This window comes from Panulirus ornatus, chromosome 36 (assembly GCF_036320965.1).
Source record: "Panulirus ornatus isolate Po-2019 chromosome 36, ASM3632096v1, whole genome shotgun sequence".
Taxonomy (NCBI): domain Eukaryota; kingdom Metazoa; phylum Arthropoda; class Malacostraca; order Decapoda; family Palinuridae; genus Panulirus; species Panulirus ornatus.
In genome coordinates, this window is record NC_092259.1 from 19,148,251 (window position 1) to 19,171,184 (window position 22,934).

General features: G+C 41.8%; 1 protein-coding gene across 1 annotated transcript in view; it reads left to right on the plus strand.

Annotated features, from left to right (window-relative positions):
- Window positions 1–1,349: 1,349 nt before the first annotated feature.
- Window positions 1,350–22,934, plus strand: part of LOC139760438 (juvenile hormone esterase-like) — a gene marked incomplete at its 3' end in the record, with an annotated part of 88,590 nt that continues 67,005 nt past the window's right edge. Inside the window, exons 1-2 of the mRNA XM_071683675.1 lie at window positions 1,350–1,414; window positions 10,659–10,874. Of these exons, the coding sequence (XP_071539776.1) occupies window positions 10,671–10,874 (204 nt within the window). The remainder of the gene's footprint in view (window positions 1,415–10,658; window positions 10,875–22,934) is intronic.

A 22,934-nucleotide genomic window follows, 5' to 3' on the forward strand; every position in this document is an offset into this window, starting at 1 on the left:
CACGTCAAACCCGGTATACCACATCGATCCAATTCACTCTATTCCTTGCCCTCCTTTCACCCTCCTGCATGTTCAGGCCCCGATCACACAAAATCTTTTTCACTCCATCTTTCCACCTCCAATTTGGTCTCCCACTTCTCCTCGTTCCCTCCACCTCCGACACATATATCCTTTTGGTCAATCTTTCCTCACTCATTCTCTCCATGTGCCCAAACCATTTCAAAACACCCTCTTCTGCTCTCTCAACCACGCTCTTTTTATTTCCACACATCTCTCTTACCCTTACGTTACTTACTCGATCAAACCACCTCACACCACACATTGTCCTCAAACATCTCATTTCCAGCACATCCATCCTCCTGCGCACAACTCTATCCATAGCCCACGCCTCGCAACCATACAACATTGTTGGAACCACTATTCCTTCAAACATACCCAATTTTGCTTTCCGAGATAATGTTCTCGACTTCCACACATTCTTCAAGGCTCCCAGAATTTTCGCCCCCTCCCCCACCCTATGATCCACTTCCGCTTCCATGGTTCCATCCGCTGCCAGATCCACTCCCAGATATCTAAAACACTTTACTTCCTCCAGTTTTTCTCCATTCAAACTTACCTCCCAATTGACTTGACCCTCAACCCTACTGTACCTACTAACCTTGCTCTTATTCACATTTACTCTTAAATTTCTTCTTTCACACACACTTTACCAAACTCAGTCACCAGCTTCTGCAGTTTCTCACATGAATCAGCCACCAGCGCTGTATCATCAGCGAACAACAACTGACTCACTTCCCAAGCTCTCTCATCCCCAACAGACTTCATACTTGCCCCTCTTTCCAAAACTCTTGCATTCACCTCCCTAACAATCCCATCCATAAACAAATTAAACAACCATGGAGACATCACACACCCCTGCCGCAAACCTACATTCACTGAGAACCAATCACTTTCCTCTCTTCCTACACGTACACATGCCTTACATCCTCGATAAAAACTTTTCACTGCTTCTAACAACTTGCCTCCCACACCATATATTCTTAATACCTTCCACAGAGCATCTCTATCAACTCTATCATATGCCTTCTCCAGATCCATAAATGCTACATACAAATCCATTTGCTTTTCTAAGTATTTCTCACATACATTCTTCAAAGCAAACACCTGATCCACACATCCTCCACCACTTCTGAAACGATCTACAACATCCTCTGTCATCCTCCCGAGCCTTGTCATTGCAGTGAAGGCCCCACAGGTACGTGGTTGGGATGTTGCTCCCCCCCCACACCAAGGTCGCCAGCGCCACCCCCAGCATTCCTCGTATTCCCAGGCCAAGCGGGAGTTGGCAAGTCAGCTTTACACCAGTTGGGATGCGAAAGCGCTAAGGAAGCCGAGCAGGACCATTGGACGTAAAGTGTGTTGATGTTGAGTGCGTGTCTGTGTGGGGAGAGCGCAGGGCAGCAGACTGGAGAAGAACCATCATAATGGAGTTGCACGGACTGTGATCCTTGCTATGGTTATAAGAATGTTCTTCCGCCCACCAGTGATGCTACTACGTTTGTGTATCTAGAACCATTGCAACACAAACCTCGCCAGGTGGTAGAGTGACCCGCAGTGTATCGAGACAGACTTCCCCAGAACTTTTTTAAAGGGGAAGTGAATGTTTATAGTTGTGTTACTGGAGTGATAGTTTTCATACATGGTGCTTTGACAAGAAAATAGTGAAATTGGAAAAAATGTAGCTTAGACATTGAAGCTTATTGATACAGTGGTCAAATTGATGAGAACTGCTATTGACGTTTGTGTAAATGAATTATACATTTCCCTTTTCCATAGCCAGAGGTTGAACCATTATGTGACATTCATTTTCTCATTTCATATCAAGCTAGAAGTTTCAGTTTTCTAAATTATTTCTTACATTTTTCATATGTATATATATGTATATGTGTGTGTGTGTGTGTGTGTGTGTGTGTGTGTATATGTGCGTGTGTGTGTGTATGTATATATATATATATATATATATATATATATATATATATATATATATATATATATATATATATATATATATATATATATATATATATTATCCCTGGGGATAGGGGTGAAAGAATATATATATATATATATATATATATATATATATATATATATATATATATATATATATATATATATATATACATAATTCATGCTGTCTGCCTTCATTTATTCTCATCGCCACCCTACCGCACATGAAATAACAACCCACTCCCCCCGCATGTGAGTGAGGTAGCGCTAGGAAAAGACAACAAAGGCCACATTCGTTCACATTCAGTCTCTAGCTGTCGTGTATAATGCACCGAAACCATAACTCCCTTTCCAAATCCAGGCCCCACAGAACTTTCCATGGTTTACCCCAGACACCTCACACGCCCTGGTTCAATCCATTCACAGCACGTCGACCCCGGCATACCACATCGTTCCAATTCACTCTAATCCTTGCACGCCTTTCACCCTCCTGCATGTTCGGGCTCCGATCACTCAAAATCTTTTTCACTCCATATTTCCGCCTCCAATTGGTTCTCCCACTTCTCGTCGTTCCCTTCACCTCCGACACATATATCCTCTTGGTCAATTTTTCCTCACTTATTTTCTCCGTGCGATCAAACCATTTCAAAACACCCTCTTCTGCTCTCTCTACCACACTCTTTTTATTACCACGCGTCCCTCTTACCCTATTATTACTTTCTCGATCAAACCACCTCATACCGAATATTGTCCTCAAACATCTCATTTCCGGCACATCCACCCTCCTCTAGGCATCACAACCATACAACATTTTTGGAACCACTATTCCTTCAAACATACCCCTTTTTGTTTTCCGAGATAATGTTCTCGACTTCCACACATTCTTCAAGGTTCCCAGAACTTTCGCCCTCTCCCCCACCATATGATTCACTTCCTCTTACTTGGTTCCATCTGCTACGAAATCCACTCCCAGATGTCTAAAACAATTCACTTCCTCCAGTTTTTCTCCATTCAAACTTACCTCCCAGTTCACTTGTCCCTCAACCCTACTGTACCTAATAACCTTGCTCTTGTTCACGTTTACTCTCAGCTTTCTTCTTTCGCACACTTTATCAAACTCAGTCACCAGCATCTGCAGTTTCTCACCCGAATCAGCCACCAGCGATGTATCATCAGCGAACAACAACTGACTCACTTCCCAAACTCTCTCATCCACAACAGACTACATACTTGCCCCTCTTTCCAAAACACTTGCATTCACCTCCCAAACAACCCCATCCGTAAACAATTTAAACAACCATGGAGACATCACGCACCCCCGCAGCAACCCGACATTCATTGAGAACCAAAAACTTTCCTCTCTTCCTACTTGTACATATGCCTACTTCGTCGATAAAAACATTTCACTGCTTGTAGCAACTTGCCTCCCACGCCATATATTCTTAATACCTTCCACAAAACCTTCCACAGAGCATCTCTATCACCTCTATTATATACCTTCTCCAGATCCATATATGCTACATACAAATCCATTTGCTTTTCTAGGTATTTCTCACATACATTCTTCAAAGCAAACACCTGATCCACACATCCTCTACCACTTCCGAAACCACACTGCTTTTCCACAATCTGATGCTCTGTACATACCTTCACCATCCCAATCAATACCCTCCCATATAATTCCCCGGGAATACTCAACAAACTTAAACCTCTGTGATTTAAACACTCACATTTATCTCCTTTGCCTTTGTACAATGGCTATGCATGCATTCCGCTAATCCTCAGGCACATCACCATGAGTCATACACACATTGAATATCCTTACCAACCATTCAACAACACAGTCACACCACTTTTTTAATAAATTCCGCTGCTATACCATCCAAACCCACTGCCTTGCTGGCTTTCATCTTCCGCAAGGCTTTCACTACCTCTTCTCTGTTTATCAAATCATTCTCTCTAACGCTCTCACTTCGCACACCTCCTCGACCACAACACCCTATATCTGCCATCTCCTTCTCACAACACCACTACTTGTTATTACCTTCCCATTAGCCCACTTCACCGATGTTCCCATTCGTTCTCTTGCCTTACGCACTTTATTCACCTCCTTCCAAAAATCCTTTTACTCTCCCAAAAATTTAATGATACTCTCTCACCCCCAACTTTCATCTGCCCTCTTTTTCACCTCTTGCACCTTTTTCTTGACCTCCTGCCTCTTTCTTTTTTACATCTCCCAGTCATTTGAGCTATTTCCCTGCAAAAATCGCCCAAATGCCTCTCTCTTCTCTTTCACTAACAATCTTACCTCTTCATCCCACCACTCACTACCCTTTCTAATCTGCCTACCTCCCACGCTTCTCATGCCAGAAACATCTTTTGCACAAGCCATCACTGCTTCCCTAAATGCATTCTATTCTTAAGCCACTCCCCTTACATCCTTTGCTCTCACATTTTACCATTCTGCACTCATTCTCTCATGGTATTTCCTGAAACAAGTCTCCTTTCCAAGCTCACTTACTCTCACCACTCTCTTCACCCGTACATTCTCTCTTCTTTTCTGGAATCCTCTACAAATCTTCACCTTCCCCTCCACAAGATAATGATCAGACATCTCTCCAGTTGCACCTCTCAGCACATTAACATCCAAAAGTCTCTCTTTCACGCTCCTATGAATTAAAGCGTTATCCAAGAACGCTCCCTGGCCATCTCTCCAATCTACATGTATACTTATTTATATCTCTCTTTTTAAACTAGGTGTTCCCAATCACCAGTCCTTTTTCAGCTCACAGATCTACAAGCTCTTCACCGTTTCCATTTACAACACTGAACACCTCATGTACACCAATTATTCCGTCAACTGCCACATTAATCACCTTTGCATTCAAATCACCCATCACTATAATACGGTCTCGTGCATCAAAACCGCTAACACACTCACTCAGCTGCTCCCAAAACATTTCCCTCTCAAGAAATTTCTTCTCATGCCCAGGTGCATAGGCACTTTTTTACACTTTCTCACACACTCCCACAACTCCTGTTTCAGGAGTAGTGCTACTCCTTCCTTTGCTCTTGTCCTCTCACCAACCCCTGACTTTACTCCCAAAACATTCCCAAACCACTCTTCCCCTTTACCCTTGAGCTTCGTTTCACTCAGAGCCAAAAGATCCATGTTCCTTTCCTCAAACATACTACCTATCTCTCCTTTTTTCTCATCATGGTTACATCCACACACATTTAGACACCCCAATATGAGCCTTCGAGGAGGATGAGCACTCCCCGCGTGACTCCTGTTTTCTCTTTTAGAAAGTTAAAGCACAAGGAGGGGAGGGTTTCTAGCCCCCCGCTCCCGTTCCCCTTAGTCGCCTTCTACGACGCGCGGGGAATGCGTGGGAAGTATTCTTTCTCCCCTGTCCCCAGGGATATACAAATAGATAAATGAATATATATATATATATATATATATATATATATATATATATATATATATATATATATATATATATATATATATATATATATATATATATATATATATATATATATATATATATATATGTGAATAAGAGCAAGGTTATTAGGTACAGTAGGGTTGAGGGTCAAGTCAAATGGGAGGTGAGTTTGAATGGAGAAAAACTGGAGGAAGTGAAGTGTTTTAGATATCTGGGAGTGGATCTGGCAGCGGATGGAACCATGGAAGCGGAAGTGGATCATAGGGTGGGGGAGGGGGCGAAAATTCTGGGAGCCTTGAAGAATGTGTGGAAGTCGAGAACATTATCTCGGAAAGCAAAAATGGGTATGTTTGAAGGAATAGTGGTTCCAACAATGTTGTATGGTTGCGAGGCGTGGGCTATGGATAGAGTTGTGCGCAGGAGGATGGATGTGCTGGAAATGAGATGTTTGAGGACAATGTGTGGTGTGAGGTGGTTTGATCGAGTAAGTAACGTAAGGGTAAGAGAGATGTGTGGAAATAAAAAGAGCGTGGTTGAGAGAGCAGAAGAGGGTGTTTTGAAATGGTTTGGGCACATGGAGAGAATGAGTGAGGAAAGATTGACCAAGAGGATATATGTGTCGGAGGTGGAGGGAACGAGGAGAAGAGGGAGACCAAATTGGAGGTGGAAAGATGGAGTGAAAAAGATTTTGTGTGATCGGGGCCTGAACATACAGGAGGGTGAAAGGAGGGCAAGGAATAGAGTGAATTGGAGCGATGTGGTATACCGGGGTTGACGTGCTGTCAGTGGATTGAATCAAGGCATGTGAAGCGTCTGGGGTAAACCATGGAAAGCTGTGTAGGTATGTATATTTGCGTGTGTGGACGTATGTACATACATGTGTGTGGGGGTGGGTTGGGCCATTTCTTTCGTCTGTTTCCTTGCGGTACCTCGCAAACGCGGGAGACAGCGACAAAGCAAAAAAAAAAAAAAAAAAGAAGGCGGCTAAAAGGGAAGGGAGCGGGGGGCTGGAGATCCTCCCCTCTCGTTTTTTTAAATTTCCAAAAGAAGTAACAGAAAAGGGGGCCAGGTGAGGATACTCCCTGAAAGGCCCAGTCCTCTGTACTTACCGCTGCCTCGCTAACGCGGGAAATTGAGAATAGTATGAATATATATAAATATATATATATATATATATATATATATATATATATATATATATATATATATATATTTCTTTTTTTTTTTTTCTTCATACTGTTCGCCATTTCCCGCGATAGCGAGGTAGCGTTAAGAACAGAGGACTGGGCCTTTAAGGGAATATCCTCACCTGACCCCCTTCTCTCTTCCTTCTTTTGGAAAAAAAAAAAGAAAAACGAGAGGGGAGGATTTCCAGCCCCCCGCTCCCTTCCCTTTTAGTCGCCTTCTACGACACGCAGGGAATACGTGGGAAGTATTCTTTCTCCCCTATCCCCAGGGATAATATACATATATATATATATTATTATATATTTTTATTATTATACCTTGTCGCTGTCTCCCGCGCCCGCGAGGCAGCGCAAGGAAACAGACGAAAGAAACGACCCAACTCCCCCCACACACATGTATATACATACGTCCACACACGCAAATATACATACCTACACAGCTTTCCATGGTTTACCCCAGACGCTTCACATGCCTTGATTCAACCCACCGACAGCACGTCAACCCCGGTATACCACATCGATCCAATTCACTCTAATCCCCGCCCCCCCCCCCCCCACACCCCCGCACGCTCAGGCCTCGATCACACAAAATCCCCCCCACTCCATCCTTCCACCCCCAACCCGGTCTCCCCCCTCTCCTCGCTCCCTCCACCTCCGACACACACACTCTCCCGGTCAATCCCTCCTCACTCACTCTCTCCATGCGTCCGAACCACTTCAAAACACCCCCCTCCGCTCTCCCAACCACGCTCCTCCCACCTCCACACATCTCTCTCACCCTTACGTTACTCACACGGTCAAACCACCTCACACCACACACCGTCCCCAAACATCTCACCTCCAGCACATCCACCCTCCCGCGCACAACCCCATCCACAGCCCACGCCCCGCAACCACACAACATTGTTGGAACCACCATTCCCTCAAACACACCCACCCCTGCTTTCCGAGATAATGCTCTCGACCCCCACACACCCCCCAAGGCCCCCAGAACCTTCGCCCCCTCCCCCACCCCACGATCCACCTCCGCTTCCACGGCCCCACCCGCCGCCAGATCCACCCCCAGACATCCAAAACACCCCACCCCCCCCAGCCCCTCTCCACCCAAACCCACCTCCCAACTGACTTGACCCTCAACCCCAGTGCACCCAACAACCCCGCTCTCATTCACATCCACTCCCAACCCTCCTCCCCCACACACCCCACCAAACCCAGTCACCAGCCCCTGCAGCCCCCCACACGAATCAGCCACCAGCGCTGCACCACAAGCGAACAACAACCGACTCACCCCTCAAGCTCCCTCATCCCCAACAGACCTCACACCTGCCCCTCCTTCCAAAACTCCCGCATTCACCCCCCCAACAACCCCATCCACAAACAAACCAAACAACCATGGAGACATCACACACCCCTGCCGCAAACCTACACCCACCGAGAACCAATCACCCCCCCCCCCCCCCACACGCACACATGCCCCACATCCTCGACAAAAACTCCTCACTGCTTCTAACAACTCGCCTCCCACACCATATATTCCCAACACCCTCCAAAGAGCATCTCCATCAACTCCATCACACGCCCTCTCCAGATCCACAAATGCCACATACAAATCCACCCGCTTTTCCAAACATTTCCCACACACACTCCCCAAAGCAAACACCCGATCCACACATCCTCCACCACCTCCGAAACCACACCGCTCCTCCCCAATCTGACGCTCCGCACATGTCCCCACCCTCCCAATCAACATCCTCCCACACAATTTACCAGGAACACTCAACAAACCCACACCTCTGCAATTTGAGCACCCACTCCCATCCCCCCTGCCCCCGCACAACGGCACTATGCACGCATCCCGCCAATCCTCAGGCACCTCACCACGAGTCATACACACACCAAACAACCCCACCAACCAGTCAACAACACAGTCACCCCCCTCTTCAACAAACTCCACCGCAGCACCATCCAAACCTGCTGCCCCGCCGGCTTCCATCCTCCGCAAAGCCCCACTACCTCTTCTCTGTTTACCAAATCACCCTCCTTTTTTTCCCCAAAGGAAGAAACAGAGAAGGGGGCTGGATGAGGATGTTTCCTCAGAGGCCCAGTCCTCTGTTCTTAACGCTACCTCGCTGACGCGGGAAATGGCGAATAGTATGAAAGAAAGAAATATATATATGTATATATATATATATATATATATATATATATATATATATATATATATATATATATATATATATATATATATATATATATATATATATATTTATACTATTCTCAATTTCCCGCGTTAGCGAGGTAGCGGTAAGTACAGAGGACTGGGCCTTTCAGGGAGTATCCTCACCTGGCCCCCTTTTCTGTTACTTCTTTTGGAAATTTAAAAAAACGAGAGGGGAGGATCTCCAGCCCCCCGCTCCCTTCCCTTTTAGCCGCCTTCTACGACACGCAGGGAATACGTGGGAAGTATTCTTTCTCCCTTATCCCCAGGGATAATATGTATATATATATATATATATATATATATATATATATATATATATATATATATATATATATATATATATATATATATATATATATATATATATATTATACTTTGTCGCTGTCCCCTGCGTTAGCTAGGTAGCGCAAAGAAACAGACGAAAGAATCACGCAACCCACCAACATACACATATACACACGCACATATACATTCCTATACATTCCAACGTATATATATACATATAAACACACAGACATATACATATATACACATGTACATAATTCATACTTGCTGCCTTTATTCATTCCCGTTGCTTTCACGCCACACATGAAATGATACCCTCCCCTTGGGTTAGGTTAGGTTAGGTTAGGTTAGGTTAAGTTAGGTTAGGTTAGGTTAAGTTAGGTTAGGTTAGGTTAGCTTAGGTTAGGTTAGGTTAGGTTAGGTTAGGTTAGGTTAGGTTAGGTTAGGTTAAGTTAGGTTAGGTTAGGTTAGGTTAGGTTAGGTTAGGTTAAGTTAGGTTAGGTTAGGTTAGGTTAGGTTAGGTTAGGTTAGGTTAAGTTAGGTTAGGTTAGGTTAGGTTAGGTTAGGTTAGGTTAGGTTAAGTTAGGTTAGGTTAGGTTAGGTTAGGTTAGGTTAGGTTAGGTTAGGTTAAGTTAGGTTAGGTTAGGTTAGGTTAGGTTAGGTTAGGTTAAGTTAGGTTAGGTTAGGTTAGGTTAGGTTAGGTTAGGTTAGGTTAAGTTAGGTTAGGTTAGGTTAGGTTAGGTTAGGTTAGGTTAAGTTAGGTTAGGTTAGGTTAGGTTAGGTTAAGTTAGGTTAGGTTAGGTTAAGTTAGGTTAGGTTAGGTTAGGTTAAGTTAGGTTAGGTTAGGTTAAGTTAGGTTAGGTTAGGTTAGGTTAGGTTAAGTTAGGTTAGGTAGGAAAGAGTGACGGCTGGTGGGGAGAGGTGAGAAAGTTCGTAAAGATAAGAGAATAGGGATGGGAAGTAAGGGAAAGTAAACTCAGGAATGGTAGGAGGATAATGAAAGGCTCTGCCTCGAGGTGATGAGAGAGTAGAGTAGGAGAAAACTAGATGTAATAAAGATTGGAGAGAGAGAGAAATAAAAACAGTTTAGGGAAAAGAGTATGATAAGAGAGGGTTCAAGGTAAGTGAGAACAGACAACTAATGTTATGGACAGAAGAGTGAACCAAAGTTCAACAGGGATAAGAAAAGCCAGGTGGAAAATACAAATCAAGAATTAGAAAATAACATGAGCCAACAGACAGTGCTGAAGCTGCTGGCCTGAGTTGAAGGCAAGAAGGAATAGCGTGTGGTTGAGTACATAGTCAGAGTCAGGGACATATAATACAACAATATTGACAACAACGATGAGGCACGAGGAGCTTGTGTGTAGCAGTGTCTGTAAATAACTTTATGTGTGAGTTACTCTAGAGTATCATTGTTTACATTCATTCTCTATCCTTGTATATTTGTCTCCTCTCCAAGATATATGGCAACCCATTCACACAATGTGATCATATTTCTAGGTGAGAAGAATAATGCAACTTTGGTTATTGGTTACTCTGGTGATGAGTGTGGATTTAATAGTCAGAGGAACTGCACGAGAGGATGAGCGACCGGTGGTTCATACAGAGGGAGGCAAGATCGCTGGTTTTATGGAGAAGTCGACAAAAGGAAATGAGTTTTACTCCTTCCACTCTATTCCATATGCCAAACCTCCAGTAGGATCCCTGAGACTGAAGGTGAGCTACATTTTTAAGTGATTCATTGATACAGATGTGTATATTATCTCACAAACAAGAGTTACATAAATGTATTGTCAGTTATCATCTCACAAACAAAAGTTCTATAAATGTGTTGTCATTTATCATCTCACAAACAAGAGTTCTATAAATGTGTTCTCATTTACTATCTCATAAACAAGAGTTCTATGAATGTGTTTTCATTTATCGTCTCACAAACAAGAGTTCTATAAATGTGTTGTCATTTACTATCTCACAAACAAGAGTTCTATGAATGTGTTTTCATTCTTATCTCACACACAAGAGTTCTATAAATGTGTTTTCATATATCATCTTACAACCAAGAGGTCTAAAATGTGTTGTCATTCAATATCTCACAAACAAGAGTTCTATAAATGTGTTGTCATTTATCATATTACAAACAAGAGTGCAATGAATGTGTTATCAATTCTTATCTCACAAACAAGAGTTCTATGAACGTGTTGTCACTCATTACCTCAGAAACAAGAGTTCTATGAATGTGTTGTCATTTACTGTCTCACAAACAGGAGATTTATAAATGTGTTGTCATTTATTATCCCACAAAAAAGAGTTCTATAAATGTGTTGTCATTTATCATCTCACAAACAAGAGTTCTATGTGTTGTCATTCATTATCTCACAAACAAGAGTTCTATGAATGTGTTGTCGTTCATTATCTCACTAACAATAGTTCTATAATGTGCTGTAATTTATTACCTCACAAACAAGAGTTCTATAAATGTATTGTCATTCATTATTTTGAAAATAGGAGTTCTATAGATGTGTTGTCATTCATTATCTCACAAACAAGAGTTCCATAAATGTATTCTCATTTATCATCTCACAAACACGAGTTCTATAAATGTGTTGACATTTATCATCTCACAACCAAGAGTTCTATGAACGTGTTGTTATTTATCATCCCACAAGCAAGAGTTCTATGAATGTGTTGTCATTCATTATCTGACAAACAAGAGTTCTATAAATGAGTTGTCATTTATTATCTCACAAAATGAGTTCTATAAATGTTTTGTCATTTATTATCTCACTAACAACAGTTCTATAAATGTGTTTTCATTTATTATCGCACAAACAAGAATTCCATAAATGTGTTATCATTTATCATCGCACAAACAAGAGTTCTATAAATGTGTTGTCATTTATCATCTCACAAATAAGTGTTCTATAGTTGTGTTGTAATTTATTACCTCACAAACGATAGATCTATAAATGTGTATTGTCATCTATTATCTCACAAAGAAGTTCTATAAATGTGTTGTCATCTATTATCTCACAAAGAAGTTCTGTTAATGTGCTGTCATTTATCATCTCAACAACAACAAAAGTTCTATGATTGTATTGTCATTTATCATCTCACAAATAAGAGTTCTGTTATTGTGTTGTCATATGTTGTCTCACAAACAAGAGTTCTATAAATGTGTTGTCATATATCATCTCATAAACAAGAGTTCAATGAATGTGTTGTCATTTATTATCTCACAAACAAGAGTTCTCTTAACCTGCTCTTCGGTATTGTCTCACAAACAAACGTTCTATGAATGTGTTGTCATTAATCATATCACAAACAAGTTTTATGAACGTGTTGTCATTTTTCATCTCAAAAACAGGAGTTCTATAAATGTGTTCTCAATTATTATCTCACAAACAAGAGTTTCATAAATGTATTGTCATTTATCATCTCGAAAACAGGAGCTCTAGAAATGTGTTGTCATTTATTATCTCACAAACAAGAGTTCTATAAATGTATTCTCATCAATTGTCTCACAAACAAGAGTTCTATAAATGTGTTGTCGTTTATCATCTTACAAACAAAAGTTCTATAAATGTGTTGCCAGTTATCAACTCACAAACAAGAGTTCTGTAATTGTGTTTTCATTTATCATCTCACAAACAAGAGTTCTATAGCTTTGTTGTCATTTATCATCTCACAAATAAGAGCTCTATAATAGTGTTGTCACACTTACTCTCTAACTGTCATGTAATAATGCACCGAAACCACAGCTCCCTTTCCACATCCAGGCCCCACAGAACTTTCCATGGTTTACCCCAGACGCTTCACATGCTCTGGTTCAATCCATTGACAGCACGTCGACCCCGGCGTACCACATCGTTCCTATTCACTCTATTCCTTGCACGCCTTTCACTCTCCTGTTTGTTCAGGCCCCGATCGCTCAAAATCTTTTTCACTCCATCCTTCCACCTCCAATCTGGTCTCCCACTTCTCCTCGTTCCCTCCACCTCTCACACATATATCCTCTTTGTCTATCTTTCCTCGCTTATTCTCTCCATGTGACCAAACCATTTCAAAACACCCTCTTCTGCTCTCTTAATCACACTCTTTATATTACCACACATCTCTCTTACCCTTTCATTACTTACTCGATCAAACCACCTCACACCACATATTGTCCTCAAACATCTCATTTCCAACACATCCATCCTCCTCCGCACAACCCTATCTAAAGCCAACGCCTCGCAACCATATAACATTGTTGGAGCCACTATTCCTTCAAACATACCCATTTTTGCTTTCCGAGATAATATTCTCGCCTTCAACACATTTTTCAACGCTCCCAGAACTTTCGCCCCGTCCCCCACCTTGTGACTCACCTCCGCTTCCATGGTTCCATCCGTTGCCAAATCCACTCCCAGATATCTAAAACACTTCACTTCCTCCAGTTTTTCTCCATTCAAACTTACCTCCCAATTGACAAGTCCCTCAAACCTACTGTACCTATTAACTTTGCTCTTATTCACATTTACTCTCAGCTTTCCTTCTTCACACACTTAACCAAACTCAGTCACCAGCTTCTGCAGTTTCTCACCCGAATCAGCCATCAGCGCTGTATCATCAGCTAACAACAACTGACTCATTTCCCAAGCCCTCTCATCCACAACTAACTGCATATTGCCCCACTCTCCAAAACTTGCATTCACCTCCCTAACAACCCCATCCATAAACAAATTAAACAACCATGGAGACATCACGCACCCCTGCCGCAAACCAACATTCACTGAGAACCAATCACTTTCCTTTCTTCCTGCTCGTACACATGCCTTATATCCTCGATAAAAACTTTTCACTGCTTCTAGCAACTTGCCTTCGACATCATATACTATTAATACCTTCCACAGAACATCTCTATCAAATCTATGATATGCCTTCTCCAGATCGATAGATGCTACATACAAATCCATTTGTTTTTCTTAGTATTTCTCACATACATTCCTCAAAGCAAACATTTGATCCACACATCCTCTACCACTTCTGAAACCACACTGCTCTTCCCCAATCTGATGCTCTGTACATGCCTTCACCCTCTCAATCAATACCCTCCCATATAATTTCTCAGGAATACTCAACAAACATATACCTTTGTAATTTGAGCACTCACCATTATCCCCTTTGCCTTTGTACAATGGCACTATGCAAGCATTCCGCCAATCCTCAGGCACCACACCATGAGTCATACATACATTAAATAACCTTACCAACCAGTCAGCAATACAGTCACCCCCTTTTTTATTAAATTTCACTGGAATACCATCCAAACCCGCTGCTTTGCTGGCTTTCATCTTCCGCAAAGCTTTTACTACCTCTTCTCTGTTTACCAAATCATTCTCCCTAGCCCTCTCACTTCGCACACCACCTCGACCAAAACACCCTATATCTGCCACTCTATCATCAAAAACATTCAACAAGCCTTCAAAATTCTCACTCCATCTCCTTCTCACATCACCACTACTTGTTATTACCTCCCCATTAGCCCCCTTCACCCATTAATGATACTTTCTCACTCCAACTCTCATTTGCCCTCTTTTTCATCTCTTGCACCCTTCTCTTGACCTCCCGCCTCTTTCTTTTATACATTTCCTAGTCATTTTCACTACTTCCCTGCAGAACTCGTCCAAATGCCTCTCATTTCTCATTCACTAATAATCTTACTTCTTTATCACACCACTCGCTACCCTTTCTAATCTGCCTACCTCTCACGCTTCTCATGCCACAAGCTTCTTTTGCGCAAGCCATTACTACTTCCCTAAATACATCCCATTCCTCTCCCACTCCCCTTACGTCCTTTGCTCTCAACTTTTTCCATTCTGCAATCAGTCTCTCCTGGTACTTCCTCACACAAGTCTCCTTCCCAAGCTCACTTATTCTCACCACTCTCTTCACCCCAATATTCTCTTTTCTTTTCTGAAAACCTCTACAAATCTTCATCTTCGACTCCACAATATAATGATCAGACATCCCTCCAGTTGCACCTCTCAGCACATTAACATCCAAACGTCTCTCGCGCGCCTATCAATCAACACGTAATCCAATAACGCTCTCTGGCCATCTCTTCTACTTACATACGTGTTCTTATGTATATCTCGCTTTTTAAACCAGGTATTCCCAATCACCAGTCCTTTTTCAGCACACAAATCTACAAGCTTTTCACCATTTCCACATACAACACTGAACACCCCATGTACACCAATTATTCCCTCAACTGCCACATTACTCACCTTTGCATTCAAATCATCCATCACTATAACCCGGTCTCGTGCATCAAAACCACTAACACACTCACTCAGCTGCTCTCAAAACACTTGCCTCTCATGATCTTTCTTCTCATGCCCAGGTGCATATGCACCAATAATCACCCATCTCTCTCTATCCACTTTCAGTTTTTCCCATATCAATCTGGAGTTTACTTTCTTACACTCTATCACATACTCCCACCACTCCTGTTTCAGGATTAGTGCTACTCTTTCTCATGCTCTTGTCCTCTCACTAACCCTTGACTTTACTCCCAAGACATTCCCAAACCACTCTTCCCCTTTACCCTTGAGCTTCGTTTCACTCAGAGCCAAAACATCCAGGTTCCTTTCCTCAAACATACTACCTATCTCTCCTTTTTTCTCATCTTGGTTGCATCCACACACATTTAGACACCCCAATCTGAGCCTTCGCACTGAGGTAAGGATACAGTGAACCAAGACCACTGTATGAACAATACTTACTGGAAAGAAAGTATAGGTATGAATGTATGAAGGAGATGTAGGGGTCAACATTGTTGTATGAAGGAGATGTAGAGGTCAACATTGTTGTATGAAGGAGATGTAGAGGTCAACATTGTTGTATGAAGGAGATGTACAGGTCAACATTGTTGTATGAAGGAGAAGTAGAGGTCAACATTGTTGTATGAAGGAGATGTAGGTGTCAACATTGTTGTATGAAGGAGATGTAAGGGGTCAACATTGTTGTATGAAGGAGATGTAGGGGTCAACATTGTTGTATGAAGGAGATGTAGGGGTCAATATTGTTGTATGAAGATGTAGGGGTCAACATTGTTGTATGAAGGAGATGTAGGGGGTCAACATTGTTGTATGAAGAAGATGTAGGGGTCAACATTGTTGTATGAAGGAGATGTAGGGGTCAACATTGTTGTATGAAGGAGATGTAGGGGTCAACATTGTTGTATGAAGGAGATGTAGGGGTCAACATTGTTGTATGAAGGAGATGTAGGGGTCAACATTGTTGTATGAAGGAGATGTAGGGGGTCAACATTGTTGTATGAAGGAAATGTAGGGGTCAACATTGTTGTATGAAGGAGATGTAGGGGTAAACATTGTTGTATGAAGAGATGTAGTGGTCAACATTGTTGTATGAAGGAGATGTAGGGGGTCAACATTGTTGTATGAAGAAGATGTAGGGGTCAACATTGTTGTATGAAGGAGATGTAGGGGGTCAACATTGTTGTATGAAGGAGATGTAGGGGTCAACATTGTTGTATGAAGGAGATGTAGGGATCAACATTGTTGTATGAAGGAGATGTAGGGGTCAACATTGTTGTATGAAGGAGATGTAGGGGTCAACATTGTTGTATGAAGGAGATGTAGGGGTCAACATTGTTGTATGAAGGAGATGTAGGGGTCAACATTGTTGTATGAAGGAGATGTAGGGGTCAACATTGTTGTATGAAGGAGATGTAGGGGTCAACATTGTTGTATGAAGGAGATGTAGGGGTCAACATTGTTGTATGAAGGAGATGTAGGGGTCAACATTGTTGTATGAAGGAGATGTAGGGGTCAACATTGTTGTATGAAGAGATGTAGGGGTCAACATTGTTGTATGAAGGAGATGTAGGGGTCAACATTGTTGTATGAAGGAGATGTAGGGGTCAACATTGTTGTATGAAGGAGATGTAGGGGTCAACATTGTTGTATGAAGGAGATGTAGGGGTCAACATTGTTGTATGAAGGAGATGTAGGGGTCAACATTGTTGTATGAAGGAGATGTAGGGGTCAACATTGTTGTATGAAGGAGATGTAGGGGTCAACATTGTTGTATGAAGGAGATGTAGGGGTCAACATTGTTGTATGAAGGAGATGTAGGGGTCAACATTGTTGTATGAAGGAGATGTAGGGGTCAACATTGTTGTATGAAGGAGATGTAGGGGTCAACATTGTTGTATGAAGGAGATGTAGGGGTCAACATTGTTGTATGAAGGAGATGTAGGGGTCAACATTGTTGTATGAAGGAGATGTAGGGGTCAACATTGTTGTATGAAGGAGATGTAGGGGTCAACATTGTTGTATGAAGGAGATGTAGGGGTCAACATTGTTGTATGAAGGAGATGTAGGGGTCAACATTGTTGTATGAAGGAGATGTAGGGGTCAACATTGTTGTATGAAGGAGATGTAGGGGTCAACATTGTTGTATGAAGGAGATGTAGGGGTCAACATTGTTGTATGAAGGAGATGTAGGGGTCAACATTGTTGTATGAAGGAGATGTAGGGGTCAACATTGTTGTATGAAGGAGATGTAGGGGTCAACATTGTTGTATGAAGGAGATGTAGGGGTCAACATTGTTGTATGAAGGAGATGTAGGGGTCAACATTGTTGTATGAAGGAGATGTAGGGGTCAACATTGTTGTATGAAGGAGATGTAGGGGTCAACATTGTTGTATGAAGGAGATGTAGGGGTCAACATTGTTGTATGAAGGAGATGTAGGGGTCAACATTGTTGTATGAAGGAGATGTAGGGGTCAACATTGTTGTATGAAGGAGATGTAGGGGTCAACATTGTTGTATGAAGGAGATGTAGGGGTCAACATTGTTGTATGAAGGAGATGTAGGGGTCAACATTGTTGTATGAAGGAGATGTAGGGGTCAACATTGTTGTATGAAGGAGATGTAGGGGTCAACATTGTTGTATGAAGGAGATGTAGGGGTCAACATTGTTGTATGAAGGAGATGTAGGGGTCAACATTGTTGTATGAAGGAGATGTAGGGGTCAACATTGTTGTATGAAGGAGATGTAGGGGTCAACATTGTTGTATGAAGGAGATGTAGGGGGTCAACATTGTTGTATGAAGGAGATGTAGGGGTCAACATTGTTGTATGAAGGAGATGTAGGGGTCAACATTGTTGTATGAAGGAGATGTAGGGGTCAACATTGTTGTATGAAGGAGATGTAGGGGTCAACATTGTTGTATGAAGAGATGTAGGGGTCAACATTGTTGTATGAAGGAGATGTAGGGGGTCAACATTGTTGTATGAAGGAGATGTAGGGGTCAACATTGTTGTATGAAGGAGATGTAGGGGTCAACATTGTTGTATGAAGGAGATGTAGGGGTCAACATTGTTGTATGAAGGAGATGTAGGGGTCAACATTGTTGTATGAAGGAGATGTAGGGGTCAACATTGTTGTATGAAGGAGATGTAGGGGTCAACATTGTTGTATGAAGGAGATGTAGGGGTCAACATTGTTGTATGAAGGAGATGTAGGGGTCAACATTGTTGTATGAAGGAGATGTAGGGGTCAACATTGTTGTATGAAGGAGATGTAGGGGTCAACATTGTTGTATGAAGGAGATGTAGGGGTCAACATTGTTGTATGAAGGAGATGTAGGGGTCAACATTGTTGTATGAAGGAGATGTAGGGGTCAACATTGTTGTATGAAGGAGATGTAGGGGTCAACATTGTTGTATGAAGGAGATGTAGGGGGTCAACATTGTTGTATGAAGGAGATGTAGGGGTCAACATTGTTGTATGAAGGAGATGTAGGGGTCAACATTGTTGTATGAAGGAGATGTAGGGGTCAACATTGTTGTATGAAGGAGATGTAGGGGGTCAACATTGTTGTATGAAGGAGATGTAGGGGTCAACATTGTTGTATGAAGGAGATGTAGGGGTCAACATTGTTGTATGAAGGAGATGTAGGGGTCAACATTGTTGTATGAAGGAGATGTAGGGGTCAACATTGTTGTATGAAGGAGATGTAGGGGTCAACATTGTTGTATGAAGGAGATGTAGGGGTCAACATTGTTGTATGAAGGAGATGTAGGGGTCAACATTGTTGTATGAAGGAGATGTAGGGGGTCAACATTGTTGTATGAAGGAGATGTAGTGGTCAACATTGTTGTATGAAGTAGATGTAGGGGATCAACGTTGTTGTATGAAGGAGATGTAGGGGTCAACATTGTTTTATGAAGGAGATGTAGGGGTCAACATTGTTTTATGAAGGAGATGTAGGGGTCAACATTGTTGTATGAAGATGTAGGGGTCAACATTGTTGTATGAAGGAGATGTAGGGGTCAACATTGTTGTATGAAGGAGATATAGGGGTCAACATTGTTGTATGAAGGAGATGTAGTGGTCAACATTGTTGTATGAAGGAGATGTAGGGGTCAACATTGTTGTATGAAGGAGATGTAGGGGTCAACATTGTTGTATGAAGAAGATGTAGGGGTCAACATTGTTGTATGAAGGAGATGTAGGGGTCAACATTGTTGTATGAAGGAGATGTAGGGGTCAACATTGTTCTATGAAGGAGATGTAGGGGTCAACATTGTTGTATGAAGGAGATGTAGGGGTCAACATTGTTGTGTGAAGGAGATGTAGGGGGTCAACATTGTTGTATGAAGGAGATGTAGGGGTCAACATTGTTGTATGAAGGAGATGTAGGGGTCAACATTGTTTTATGAAGGAGATGTAGGGGTCAACATTGTTGTATGAAGGAGATGTAGGGGTCAACATTGTTTTATGAAGGAGATGTAGGGGTCAACATTGTTGTATGAAGTAGATGTAGGGGTTAACATTGTTGTATGAAGGTGATATAGGGGTCAACATTGTTGTATGAAGGAGATGTAGGGGTCAACATTGTTGTATGAAGGAGATGTAGTGGTCAACATTGTTGTATGAAGGAGATGAAGGTGTCAACATTGTTGTATGAAGGAGATGTAGGGGTCAACATTTTTGTATGAAGGAGATGTAGGGGTCAACATTGTTTTATGAAGGAGATGTAGGGGTCAACATTGTTGTATGAAGGAGATGTAGGGGTCAACATTTTTGTATGAAGGAGATGTAGGGGTCAACATTGTTCTATGAAGGAGATGTAGGGGTCAACATTGTTGTATGAAGGAGATGTAGGGGTCAACATTGTTGTATGAAGATGTAGGGGTCAACATTGTTTTATGAAGGAGATGTAGGGGGTCAACATTGTTGTATGAAGGAGATGTAGGGGTCAACTTTGTTTTATGAAGGAGATGTAGGGGGTCAACATTGTTGTATGAAGGAGATGTAGGGGTCAACATTGTTGTATGAAGGAGATGTAGTGGTCAACATTGTTGTATGAAGGAGATGTAGGGGTCAATATTGTTGTATGAAGGAGATGTAGGGGTCAACATTGTTGTATGAAGGAGATGTAGGGGTCAAATTGTTGTATGAAGGAGATGTAGGGGTCAACATTGTTGTATGAAGGAGATGTAGGGGTCTACATTGTTGTATGAAGGAGATGTAGGGGTCAACATTGTTGTATGAAGGAGATGTAGGGGTCAACATTGTTGTGTGAAGGAGATGTAGGGGTCAACATTGTTGTATGAAGGAGATGTAGGGGTCAACATTGTTGTATGAAGGAGATGTAGGGGTCAACATTGTTGTATGAAGGAGATGTCGGGGTCAACATTGTTGTGTGAAGGAGATGTAGGGGTCAACATTGTTGTATGAAGGAGATGTAGGGGTCAACATTGTTGTATGAAGGGGATGTAGGTTTCAACATTGTTGTATGAAGGAGATGTAGGGGGTCAACATTGTTGCATGAAGGAGATGTAGGGGTCAACATTGTTGTATGAAGGAGATGTAGGGGTCAACATTGTTGTATGAAGGAGATGTAGGGGTCAACATTGTTGTATGAAGGAGATGTAGGGGTCAACATTGTTGTATGAAGGAGATGTAGGGGTCAACATTGTTCTATGAAGGAGATGTAGGGGTAAACATTGTTGTATGAGGGAGATGTAGGGGTCAACATTGTTTTATGAAGGAGATGTAGGGGTCAACATTGTTGTATGAAGGAGATGTAGGTTTCAACATTGTTGTATGAAGGAGATGTAGGTGGTCAACATTGTTGCATGAAGGAGATGTAGGGGTCAACATTGTTGTATGAAGGAGATGTAGGGGTCAACATTGTTGTATGAAGGAGATGTCGGGGTCAACATTGTTGTGTGAAGGAGATGTAGGGGTCAACATTGTTGTATGAAGGAGATGTAGGGGTCAACATTGTTGTATGAAGGAAATGTAGGGGTCAACATTGTTGTATGAAGGAGATGTAGGGGTCAACATTGTTTTATGAAGGAGATGTAGGGGTCAACATTGTTGTATGAAGGAGATGTAGGGGTCAACATTGTTGTATGAAGGAGATGTAGGGGTCAACATTGTTGTATGAAGGGGATGTAGGTTTCAACATTGTTGTATGAAGGAGATGTAGGGGGTCAACATTGTTGCATGAAGGAGATGTAGGGGTCAACATTGTTGTATGAAGGAGATGTAGGGGTCAACATTATTGTATGAAGGAGATGTAGGGGTCAACATTGTTGTATGAAGGAGATGTAGGGGTCAACATTGTTGTATGAAGGAGATGTAGGGGTCAACATTGTTTTATGAAGGAGATGTAGGGGTCAACATTGTTGTATGAGGGAGATGTAGGGGTCAACATTGTTTTATGAAGGAGATGTAGGGGTCAACATTGTTGTATGAAGGAGATGTAGGTTTCAACATTGTTGCATGAAGGAGATGTAGGTGGTCAACATTGTTGCATGAAGGAGATGTAGGGGTCAACATTGTTGTATGAAGGAGATGTAGGGGTCAACATTGTTGTATGAAGGAGATGTAGGGGGTCAACATTGTTGCATGAAGGAGATGTAGGGGTCAACATTGATGTATGAAGGAGATGTAGGGGTCAACATTGTTGTATGAAGGAGATGTAGGGGTCAACATTGTTGTATGAAGGAGATGTAGGGGTCAACAATGTACCTAATCTTTGGCCAGAGTTTTATATCTAGATGATTGTGTGAGTCTTCTCTGCTGGCAAATACTGTGGGAAAATCACATTCGATTATATGAATAAAGAAATGTTTGGTACGTTATTCATCTACGTATTGCACCAAAATGGAATTACAACTTTTATATGTTGCACCTGAAGAAACATATAAATATGATTGAGAAGGTTAATGAAGAGCAGCCAATAAGAATGAAACATTGAAGGCTACATAATTATCCAACTTAGGTATAGTGGAGAAGGAAGACATGTAAACCTGGGAGTAATTACATATTGTTAAGCTCTTCATGTCTGTGCTTACTTGATGCCATAATTACATATTGTTAAACTCTTCATGTCTGTACTTACTTGAGGCCATAATTACATATTGTTAAACTCTTCATGTCTGTACTTACTTGAGGCCATAATTACATATTGTTAAACTCTTCATGTCTGTACTTACTTGATGCCATAATTACATATTGTTAAACTCTTCATGTCTGTACTTACTTGAGGCCATAATTACATATTGTTAAACTCTTCATGTCTGTACTTACTTGATGCCATAATTACATATTGTTAAACTCTTCATGTCTGTACTTACTTGAGGCCATAATTACATATTGTTAAACTCTTCATGTCTGTACTTACTTGAGGCCATAATTACATATTGTTAAACTCTTCATGTCTGTACTTACTTGAGGCCATAATT